We start from the raw sequence: 12,513 nt of genomic DNA, 5'->3' as shown, positions 1-12,513 counted from the left end.
ATATATATATATATATATATATATAGACTGAATTCTTTATACGACTGTTTAATGATATTCTTTTTTGTCTTCTATTTTTAGTGTTCCCTGACATAAGAATCACGACTGAAGGTATGCAGTCCTTCAAAAAATGTACAACACTGAAACAGCCTTTTTCAATGTTGGTTTAGTTTTCAGTATAGATCACACATTTATGAACTTTCCCTCTTGGTTTAGATGAACCGAATCCTGATCATCAGTCCACGATCTGCAGTACATGGGGAAATTTCCACTTTAAGACATTTGATGGTCATTTCTTTCAAGTGCCAGACACGTGCAACTACATTCTGGCTGGGTTGTGTAACGGCCTGGATAATTCTGATTTTAACATTAAGATGCAAAGAGAGACTGTGAATAACTCAATCACTTTCAGCAAAATCACAATAAATCTGCAGGGCACAGTCATTAAACTCACTAACAACGACATCATCATGGACAACGAAGTGTGAGTTGTTTTTAATCTAAACTTAATACTGCATCCAGTTGTCTTGTAGTCTAAAATCTAAAAACAAAGATGTTGCTTTCTTATGTTGAATGTTGCTTTTTTCTTCTTTCTCTATCAGGTTGTATAATTCAACCTATAAGAGTGGAATTACTGTTGAGCTGAGCACATCAAATGTTAAGATCTCTAACAAAAATGGAGTGACTGTATTTTGGGAGAAGGACCAATCTTTATTGGTATGCTTTTTCTCTGTTCATATATACAGCTACTGTACTTAGTATTATATTTGGGTTACACTTGATTTCCATAGTCCACTTTATACATTCTACTAACTTTAAGTAACTTTACAACTACATGTCAACTAACTCTCATTAGAGTATAAGTAGACTCAGTGTTAAGTTATGATTAGGGTTAGGTTAGGTTTAATAGAATAAGTTGACTTGTCCTTGAAAAGTTACTTATATAGTCAGTGTAATATCTGTTGGGGGACATTTTTAAAGTTACTTATGGTAATGTATAAAGTGAACTATGGAAATTTAAGTGTTACCTATATTTGTGACACAGACAAATAAGGCCTGACCATCCAATAATCATAAATCTTACAATATGATGTTCCCTAGATTGAACTTTCAGAAAAGTATCTAGGCAAGACCTGTGGACTTTGTGGAAACTTCAATGGCAACAAGACTGATGATTCAGTTGACAATGGTAAAACCTAATTTTGATGAAATCAAAAATAATTTATCGAATCATATTTTAATATATGACATCCAAACATTTAATTCGTATAGGTTTTAATGTGGCCGAATGGAAAGTGTTGAATCTTGAATCTTGTGAGGACATCATAATTCCTCCTAATGATCAGTGCGAAAACCAGGTATTATGATACAAAAAGTTGTTGCTATTATTTTAACAGATTTTGGAGCTGTGAAGTTTGCATTGATTGTTTACATAAAGTGTAAACAATGAATATTTATTTTTTAATTGTTTATCAATTACTAATTGGAATATTGGTACTAATATTCACTGATATTTTCTGATAATTTTTTCTAAGTGTATAAGATAAAAAAAGAGATGTTATTTTAAATTACAAGTGTTTTCTGATTTTTTTGTCCCAGACAAGCGTTTGCCAGCAGTATCTCAGCAGTCCAGGGTTTAGCGACTGTTACAATGTGATGGACATGGGTTCATTTGAAAAAGCCTGTGTGAACGACCTGTGTCGATGTTACGGCAATCACGACTGTCTCTGCAACACACTCACGGAGATTTCACGACAGTGCACACATGCTGGAGGAAAACCAGGAACATGGAGGACAGAGCAGCTCTGCCGTGAGTAGCATTTCTGGAAGATGAAATTAGTTATGATAAATATGTAACTTAAGGGAACAGTTCACTCAAGAATGAAATAATTTTTTTCTTATAACAAATGTTACACAATTATCTAGAGGAACAATTTTGTTATGTTTTCATATGTTCTTCTGTGGAGCAGCAAAGTCATGTCCTCTAAACATGCAATACATGGAGTGTGGAAGTCCGTGCAAGAACACCTGCAAAGATCCAAACGCAGGTCTAATGTGTAAAGAACACTGTGTGGACGGCTGTTTCTGCCCTGAAGGTAACAATTTACAATTTAATTTTTTATTTGTTGATTTTTGTTTTTAAATATTCTTCTATTTAAACGTTTTGGGTCAGTAAGATTTTTAAATGTTTTTGAAAGAAGTTTCTTATGCTCACCAAGGCTGCATTTTTAACTAAAAATACAGTAAAACAATAATATTGTAAAATATTGTTACAATTACTTTTTTTGTATTCTTTGATAAATAGCAAGTTCAAAAGAACAGCATTTATTTGTAATATAAATATTTTATGACATTATAAATGTCTTTAATGTCATTTTTTTTATTAATTTAATAAATCCATGCTGAATAATCTTACTGACCCCGGACTGTTGAACGGTATTGTATAATCAATGAATGCCAGCATGTACAGACTCTAAATGAACTCATCAGCTCTCAAAAAATACATCTGATGCCCAAGAAAACACACTTGCGCAATTGTCTGGCTTTCTTTTTGTAAAGGCACCGTGGAAGATGGCATTGGACAAAATGGCTGTGTTCCTGTGAACCAGTGCCCATGTGATCACGATGGCACAGTATATCAACCAGGAGACTCTTACCAACAAGCTTGTAAAAAATGGTAACATTTGAACTGAAATATTTTAGTTATATTTAAATTCCTTCATACATTTCCTCATGCTAACACTCCTGCCATTCTGTGTCAGTGAGTGTGCCGCGGGACACTGGACCTGTACATACCTGGAATGTCCCGGAATCTGCTCTGTTGTGGGAGGGTCTCACGTCACCACTTATGATGGAAAGAGCTTCACCTTCAGCGGGAACTGTGACTACATCCTCACTAAGGTCAGGATATCAGATGATCCACAGATATTTTCTGTCAGGGCGAGATCAAAGAAAGTCTTCACTTGTACTTTTATTCACATGGTTTAGTATATAAGAATCAGGAAAGTGGGTGCATTATAAAGGTTGCCATGCCCCTGAATACAATACATACAATATAATTTGGAGGTACTTACAGTCCTTTTTTATTCCAGCACTCTAATGACAGTGATATTGCTGTCGTGGGAAATCTGGCAAACTGTGATCTGACCCGAAAAGACACATGTCTAAATTCAGTGACCCTTGTCATCTCGGGGACCACTGTAAGTACAAGGTTTATTTTTCCTTTTTTTTAACGACTGTTGCATGATTTCTTCATTCAAACTTTAAAATAACCATCTGCAGCAGCGAATATTGTCTTTGTTCAGAATGGCACACTTGCTTTTAGTTTACTTACAGCATACTTCACTAACGTTTTACTTGTGGACTTTAAAAAAACTGCATAATCCTTTAAGATGCAATTACATAACATATTTTGTTTTTTTGCATATAAAACAGATTCGTTTTTCCTCCCGTGGATTTGTGACACTGAATGGAAGCAGCCCATTTAAGCTTCCTGCTACCAAAGGTGGGTTGTCCAAAATGGAGAATTGTTCTATTATAAGCATTTGACATTAAAATTAAACATAATTAAATGCTTTTTTTTTTTTTTTTAAATGGAAGGCTTTTCCTTTCTTTTACAAATGTATAAATCCTGTAATTATATTAGCATTAACAAAAGGCACTGCTGCCTAGAAGTTCTGTTTAACCACACATTTTGTTGTCCCAGGTCCTGTGAGCATCTTCCAGCCCTCTTCCTCCTTCATTATTGCTGATATGAAGAGTCTTCGTCTAGAGATCCAGTTGGCTCCAGTCATGCAGTTGTATATTGTAGCCAGCACTGAAAAGAAAAGGAAAATGAGTGGTTAGTAAAGCAGACAGCAAATCATTTTGTCATTTTGCTTGTAATGACCCCAGCCACTGCACCCATATTTTAAAGGTGCTGTATGTAACTTTTTTACTCTACTAAAGCATAAAAATACCATAATATGTTTTTAGATATTTAGGAAACATGCTAGGTTCACATACTCGTTTCTCTGAAAAACACTTCTACAGCCAGTTCGTTTACTTATTATTTTACACTTTCCATGTTGTCAGTCAGTTTTTGTTTTGGTCTGTGTGATATTGTCCACTGCCAGTTCACCCAATAGTATTTCGACACCCCGGGATGCCAGTTGGCAGGATACACAGCATATTGCAGCTTTGGAAACTAGCAAACAAACTTGGTCAGAGATTGCAGATTCCACAAAACCCAAAAAGCCCGGATAAATCAACTCATTAACTTACAGTCTCGTTCCTGTTGCGTGTCCTCAAACTGGTAACCTGTGTGAGCGGCGAGTCTGAGGAGGAAGTGGCGGGGGAATCAAATCTCTGATATTTTGAATTTGTACTGCAGTACCTATTTCGACCACTAGCTGTCATTCTTACAGACAGCACCTTTAAGAAAGGACTTGTTATCATATAGACACAGTTAATAAGTGTATTTTATGATTATGTCTCTTTAACTTCCTTTTAATTCCACACCTTGCTGTTTTTAGGTCTGTGTGGCAACTATAATGACATCCAAAAAGATGACTTTATAACAGGATTGGGTTTGTCAGAGGACACATCAACACCATTTGTCAACTTCTGGAAGAAAACCCAATACAGTTGTGAAAATCTTGAAAACACAGTTGACAACCCCTGTAGCATGCATTCGGAGACAGGTACTCAGTTTTATAAACGTTAATTCAACTTGCACTGCTAACAGGAATTTGAGAGAATATAAGAATAATCATAGGATAAAGGCTGTGTTGTAGTATGCAAAAGATTCTTTTATTTTTTCTTTGCTTTTTATTATTTTTCTTTTATATGATTTTATTTGGGATAGTAGAGAGCAATGACCTATTCATTGTTGTCAGGGTTAAAATCTAGAGTGTTTTTTTTTTCCATTCAGAGAAAATAGCTATAGACTGGTGTTCCCGTCTCACAAACCCAAATGGAGTGTTTTCATCATGTCATTCAGAAATATGTCCTAAGATTTACTACGAAGTGAGTCTTTTTACACAAAATGATACGGTACATGAAATATGATATACAAATTTAAAGAGCCCTCTTTCTCAATTGGGGTTTCATCCTTTGCAGTGGTGCGTCTATGACACCTGCAAGTGTGCAGATATTAAGAAGTGTATGTGTGCGGCCGTGTCCAACTATGCCCACGCATGTGCTGCCAAAGGAGTCATTCTCCAGGGCTGGATGGATTCAGAACCCTGTGGTGAGAACTTTATAAAGTACACATTCAAACAAATATTTATATGTGTACTCTGTTTCAAATTAGCCTCTGTTTGTCTCTTGCTATATAGACATGATTTTGAAGTGTCCAGGAAACATGAAGTACTCTTACGGAGTGACCAGCTGTGGAAGCACCTGCCGTTCTCTCAGTGTACATGATAACACCTGCCAAGGGTCCTTCACACCTGTAGACGGCTGTGTGTGTCCTGAGGACACATACCTTAATGAAGCCGGCAGCTGTGTACACGCTGACCAGTGTCCTTGTTACATTGGCAACAAGGTCATAGAGCCATCAGGAATAATCTACAGTAATGGTGTTAAATGGTAAAAATAGAATACTAACACAATTCTTTATTGATAAATATATAATATAGTAACTCTTGATGGATCTTGATGGTTTTGTTATATTACAGCATATGCAACTATGGCAAATTACACTGCTCCAGAAAAGGTGAGCCACAAACACCTCTTCTGCAGTACCACCTGCCAAATTAAAATCTTGAGACGTCACTGAGATACAGCAACACTGGTATGATGTGTGCAAGTTTTCTGCTCCTCATCCATGTGCCTGTTGTTTTAGACTGTGATGCTCCAATGGTTTTCTTCAACTGCTCAAATTATGAACAAGGGCACAAAGGAGCGGAGTGTCAGAGGACATGTGAGAAACAAGACCCCAACAATTGTGTGAGTTAGAATGGATGAATGAATGGATGAGAATAAATGAATAACAGGATGAAAATAATTATGTTTTTTTATTAAGTATTTTTTATAGAGCATTGATAACATGAAATAATAAATCTTGCAGTGAACATGATATTGTACTAATCCTGGTCCTTCTTGGTTTGTTTTGCCTATAGGTGAGCACAGGGTGTGAATCAGGGTGTATGTGTCCAGACGGCCTTCTGGCTGATGGCGAAGGTGGGTGTGTGGAGAGGGAAAAATGTACATGTACCCACAATGGATTCACCTATTCACCTGGAGACCAAGTTCAGCAGGACTGTAACACCTGGTGAGCCAGACACCCAATCATCATTTAGATAACCCATTTTTTATATTGTTATATTAAAGGATTATGAAACACTGAACTGCATTTTCTAAGATGTTAACATAGATGTTTGTTGAATATAATAAATGACGTTGAGATCGTCTTCCCATTTTAAAATCTGCATCGTGTCAAAAGATGTGACATGGTCAAAAACTATAGGATCGTTTGAGATCCATCTCGCCTCGCCTTGAAAGTAGTTGATAGTAGACGTTTGGAAGAGTGAAATAAGTGCAGTCAAGACAGACAGTTCCTTTTCAAGTAAAGTCTGTTCACCTGGTGGCCATATTTGCAACACTTCTGGGCAGCTATTTCAGCATCCAAGATCATGTCCTGTCTATTTTAAATCCTTTTAAAAAAATGGGGAAATCCTAAAATCTCAAAAACTTCTTCTAACACTCGCAGTTAAATGAAAAATTTCAAATCAGCAACAAAATCTGACATGACCTGTCCCCTGAACGTTGTTTCATATGCTCAAATAACATTAAAAATGTGAATATTTCAGGCTGCGAAAAACCAGTCAATGCACATGTGCAGTCCTAAGCGTATATGTAGTAATACTATTGAAAACAATTGAAAAAATACGCTAACCTCAGGAAAAAAGGTAACCCTTTATTTTAAGGTGACGTAGTTACACATCACTACATATACTTACTATAGTAAGTATGCATAATAATAATGCAACAGTAAATATGCATAATTACAAGTAACTAACCCTAAACCTAACCATAGCTCTATAGTAAGTACATGTAGATAATTTGAGTAAAAAGTAACTACATGGCATTAAGATTAAGTATAACCGAAAAAAGCACTTTAGTGGACAGACGGCCTTTTACACAGAGCGTGTTTTTCTTTTTCTACTTTTGTAAACGCACGCTAGACAGACGTGTTTGACAGTTTCACGTCATTCATGTTAATATATTTTCTTTATTTCAGCACATGCACAAACGGAATGTGGACTTGCACAGAAAAGCCATGCTACGGAACCTGTACCGTCTATGGTGAAGGTCATTTCAAGACATTTGATGGAAAAAGATACTCCTTCCACAAAGACTGCGAACAAATCTTAGCCAGTGTATGTTTTTCCTTTTCTGTGTCCCTCAGTGGTGGACAGTTACTAAGTTGTTCAGTACTTCACTACATTACATAATGTTCCTCGTTATTTTGAACTGAAGAAATCAATATCCATTCTGAGACAAGCACTTTTTAAAAAGTATTACCTTATTTTCTTAGAAAAAGATAAATGAAAAAGTCAAGAAATGCAGTAAACATATTTTAACTTGCAAAAGTATCACACCTGTTTAGTGAATTTACTCCTCTATGTCAACTTTTTCACTGCCTGACATGTTACTGTGTGTAACCCCTCTAGGATGATTGCATTATGGGCCAGACTCCCACCTTCCGCCTTGTCACGGAGAACAAATTCTGTGAGACCACCAGCACCCTCTGCAAGTCAATCAGTCTCTTCTTTGGGGTGAGTTTATTTCATAGCTCAAACAAAGCATGAATGTAGTTAGAGTGTGCAACACTCAGCAATAATAACAGTAATGTATACATTTGAATTCAAATCTAAAATCTGTAGACATCTGTGATCTTGCAATAATGTCACAAGAGAAAGATAGCCTATCCAATTACATATATTGGAGTTATGTAGAATATTTTGATACTCCCTTTTCAAATCCTGCAGCAATATGACTGTCAAGTTATACTCAGCCTCAATCAGCCCAAACATGAAAAAAAGGCTTCAATCAACTGTGGAGAGAGCACATGAAATAACTCAAAACATGTGATTCTTGATCAATGATGCAATCTATTGGAGATCTTCAGACAACGAATTGATCTTCTTAATTCATTTTGCTTATACTCAGTGCTTAGTTCAGATATGTTTAGCTTAATAACCAGATATGAAGAGGATTGAAAAAGCAATCCATTTTGGGATTGATAACCACATTTACTTACAAGTGCGAGCCTCGATAAGTCCTGTTCACTAAAACTTACAGTAGTGTCTTGAATACTGTCTGTATGAATGTGCAAAAGGAGTCAAGCCCGTATTCTCTAACCAGTAACCACAGTGAGGAGTAACCAAAGTAATATCAAAGATGGTGACGTACATAAAACTGGAAAAGTCTTGTTATAACCCCTCCGGTCCTACTCGCCCCGCTCCGAGTGGGATTCGAACCTGTGTCCCTGGAATGGGAGGTGGGCCTGCAAACAACGATAAAGAGCATCAGTCACTAGTGCGTCTCTTGAGGCCAGGGTAGTGAGGTTTATCTGCACAGCTTTCGCTAGCTGGCCTCTATCACGCTCACCCCCTTAAACTTCACTTCCATACGTGTAATGGCTCCAATGTAACCCCTCCGGTCCTACTCGCCCTGCTAACAAGGATCAGTCGCTAGTGCTCCTTTTGAGGCTAGGGGAGTGAGGTTTACCTGCACAGCTCTCTCTAGCTGGCCTGCGTTACATTAACACCATTAAAACCATTAACACGTCAAGAGACCAATTGAGCCGCAAGTTAATCTGTCAAATCTTCATCAACCGACAGCAGGTTTTATATCTGGGTGGAGAGTGGAGCATTTGAGTCACACCGCTTGATGATTAAAATAATCATTCTGTGTGTGAACGTAACTGTATTAAGGACTTAAATACAGGACAGACAACCGATTCTGCTGCTGTGTGAACATGGTCAAAGTTGATGAACACATTGTGGTTTTTCACAGCTGTCCTTAAACGAATTCAGCTTACAATTTACTCCAAGCTCGTTGGATATATCTCTGCAGATTTTAGCGATCTTTCTCCTTTGGTTTTATAAGCAGCAACACCAACTTGGGTAGGAACAGCGCATCCACTTCGCAAACAAAGATCCCTCTGCTGCACACTGGTACTCGCACACCTGCAACTATGACGTGCGGTTTCAATGCCCAATCGGCTTCTTCACTTTGCTTCTCGAATTTTTCTTATTTTAACAATGATGAATATAATATTTATTTTTCTTGCAATTCCAAATTTAGATCAATGAGATACATTTATCCGAGGATGGAGTCAAAATTGTTAAAAACAATGACACTGATTACGAATATAAAATCCATTCTGCTGGGATATATATTGTCACAGAGGTCAAAGATCTTTTCAATTTAATCTGGGACAATAAAACAAGTCTAATGCTTCAACTCAATCCTAAATTAAAGGTATGTATTCCTTAAAGGTACACCCATTCAGACACAAACACATACAAATACTCTGCCCTTTGTTCAACTACTCACCTAAACATTCACATGATCTCTATGACAGGACAAGGTGTGTGGACTGTGTGGAAACTTTGATGGCAATGCGAACAATGACTTTATGAAGCGCAATGGAGAAGTGGTGACAGATTCAGAGGGATTTGGTAATAGCTGGAAGGTGGATCCCAGCTGCCCAGATGTGACAAACGTGATAGATCTTTGTGCAGAGCATTCACATCGGAGTGTCTGGGCTGAAAAACGATGTAGCATCATAAGAAGTGATGTCTTTGAAGAGTGCCATTCTCTTGTAAGTAATAGTATAAACAATTTTATACAGTTGTTACATGTCATGTGTAATTTTTTGATGTTCACATATTTTGAACTGACCAATGGCAGACAGTTTTTGGGGAACCTATTTAAAATCCATATTTTTACAATACTGTTTGGTGACACTAGTGGCACAGATATTACACTTTACCTTCAAAAACTTGGAACAAAAACAAGTCAAATTTTTGTCTTCCACTTTTATCTTTTTGTTTATACATGAGAGATTATTTGAAATCTTTCACCATACTTGGTTAAATAAATATATAAATAGAAATAAAAATAATTTAAAATTTTTAAAGCGATAGTTTAACCAAAAAGGAAAATGTAATAATTTACTCATTCTAATTACCGGTCATACAGTAAAAGTATGGTACAGTAAGTACAGTAAAAGTACAGTAAAAACTTTTTCTGAAAACAGTAAAAATCTTTTATTCTGCAGAAGAAAGAAAGTCATAGTCATTGGGAATGGCATGAGGGTAAATTATGAACTATCCCTTTAATATTTTATATTAATTATATTTAACGTATTAAAATTATATTAACTTATTAATTTTAAGTTAATTCAACTTAATACAGTATATCTACTAACAGTAACCATGGGAAAGAAAATAAAGCAAAAATATTTTAAAGTTCTGACATTAACAGGAATATGGTAGAAGCTGTGAAATGTTCTGTCTCTCTGTTCCTAGGTGGACTCTAACCAATATTATGAAGACTGCAAAACAGACACCTGCGCATGTGACAGCGGAGGTGACTGTGATTGTCTCTGTACTGCAGTGGCAGCTTATGCTGCTGAATGCCGTAAAAAAGGAGTTTGTGTAGCATGGAGGAGGCCAGACTTTTGCCGTGAGTCCTGATATTTCTAAAATGTCCGCAAATATTTTACTTTTAAATATCAACAACACATTATATGTAAGTGTTTGTTTATTGTACTGTTCTACAAATTTAAATAAACTTCTATGATTTCTCCTCTACTATAAATGTTTTCATTGTACTGACCAAATTGGTTGTTCATGCAGCTTTATTCTGTGACTACTACAACCCTCCGGGGGAATGTGAGTGGCACTATAACACCTGTGGACCGCCCTGCCAGAAAACCTGCAAAAACCCGTTAGGAACCTGCTCTGATCAAATTCCTCCCCTTGAAGGTTAGCCGTAATCTTTTTTTAATACTTAAGACTGTCCAAAAGTTTGTAGGCTTCATGAAGGCTAACAGAGATTAATTTGCTTATGTTTAACTTGTTACCATCAAATTGTATTTTAAGGACCCTATTGTGTATTTATTTACATTTACAATTTGCTGTAACTCTCAAGATTCAGTGGATGAATCTTGTTTCATGAAAAAATGTTACACCAATTATATTTCCATAATTTGAACATTACACACCAAAACGTACTAAATCAAATGCGATTTCTTACCTATATTTTTCACTGGTGATGGACTGACAAGGCAAATAATAACAATTTTCTTTGTCTCTTCCTTCTATATTTTAATTATTTGCCCAGGATGTTTTCCTCAGTGCCCTCCAGACACTCCATATCTATTGGATGAAACCATGACTTGTGTTAAACAATGTAACTGTACCTATAACAATAAAACATTCCCTGCTGGATCACGAGTGTACACCACCACATACAGGAATGATACATGTTCCATATGTATGGAAAACGGGGCAATAAACATTATTAATTGTTTTGAAACAACCACAACTCCTACAATACCTACTACTACTACTACTACTACTGTAACACCACCATCTACAACAACAGAAACACCATCTACTACTACTGTAACACCACCATCTACAACAACAGAAACATCTACCACTACCTCTACGGTCACAACCACAACTCCTACAATACCTACTACTACTTCTACTACTGTAACACCACCATCTACAACTACTGTAACACCACCATCTACAACAACAGGAACATCTACCACTACCTCTACGGTCACAACCACAACTCCTACAATACCTACTACCACTACGACTGTAACATCACCATCTACAACAACGGAAACACCACCACCACCACCACCACCACCACCACCACCACCACCACCACATGCTTGTAATTGGTCAGAATGGATTGACAACAGCCAACCTGACCCAAGTCCCAGAGGAAAGGAAATTGAATTAATCAGTACATTGTGGAATTTGCATTATATATCCTGTGAGAATCCATCTGAAATTGAATGCATGACAAATTATAACAATGAAAACATCACAGGCGAGAACTGGATGCACGATCAAATAGTGTCGTGCAATACATCTTTCGGACTCTTCTGTTCAAACAAAGAAAATTACCCTAAAATATGCAATAATCATCTAATACGTGTGTGTTGCACTGGAACAACAACTACTACTGTAACATCACCATCTACAACAACAGAAACATCCACTGCTACCTCTACAACTATTACAGTGACGACCACAACTCCTACAATACCTACTACTACTACTACTACTGTAACACCACCATCTACAACAACAGAAACACCATCTACTACTACTGTAACACCACCATCTACAACAACAGAAACGTCTACCACTACCTCTACGGTCACAACCACAACTCCTACAATACCTACTACCACTACGACTGTAACATCACCATCTACAACAACGGAAACACCACCACCACCACCACCACCACCACCACCACCACATG

General features: G+C 36.8%; 1 protein-coding gene across 1 annotated transcript; it reads left to right on the top strand.

Annotated features, from left to right (window-relative positions):
• Window positions 1-374: 374 nt before the first annotated feature.
• LOC307151666 (mucin-5B-like) lies at window positions 375-11,982 on the top strand (the record flags this gene model as incomplete). Its single annotated transcript, XM_079859783.1, has 21 exons — window positions 375-484; window positions 603-717; window positions 1,102-1,189; window positions 1,273-1,358; window positions 1,600-1,810; window positions 1,971-2,096; window positions 2,560-2,677; window positions 2,763-2,901; window positions 3,093-3,200; window positions 3,436-3,505; window positions 3,707-3,841; window positions 4,515-4,682; window positions 5,828-5,931; window positions 6,142-6,246; window positions 7,659-7,763; window positions 9,298-9,474; window positions 9,578-9,817; window positions 10,527-10,683; window positions 10,857-10,985; window positions 11,344-11,834; window positions 11,926-11,982. The coding sequence occupies 21 exons, from the start codon at window positions 375-377 to the stop codon at window positions 11,980-11,982; spliced, it is 3,039 nt and encodes a 1,012-aa protein (XP_079715909.1).
• Window positions 11,983-12,513: the final 531 nt, after the last annotated feature.

This window comes from Squalius cephalus (genome assembly GCF_949319135.1).
Source record: "Squalius cephalus genome assembly, chromosome: 23".
Taxonomy (NCBI): domain Eukaryota; kingdom Metazoa; phylum Chordata; class Actinopteri; order Cypriniformes; family Leuciscidae; genus Squalius; species Squalius cephalus.
This window is presented reverse-complemented; position numbering and strand designations above follow the sequence as displayed.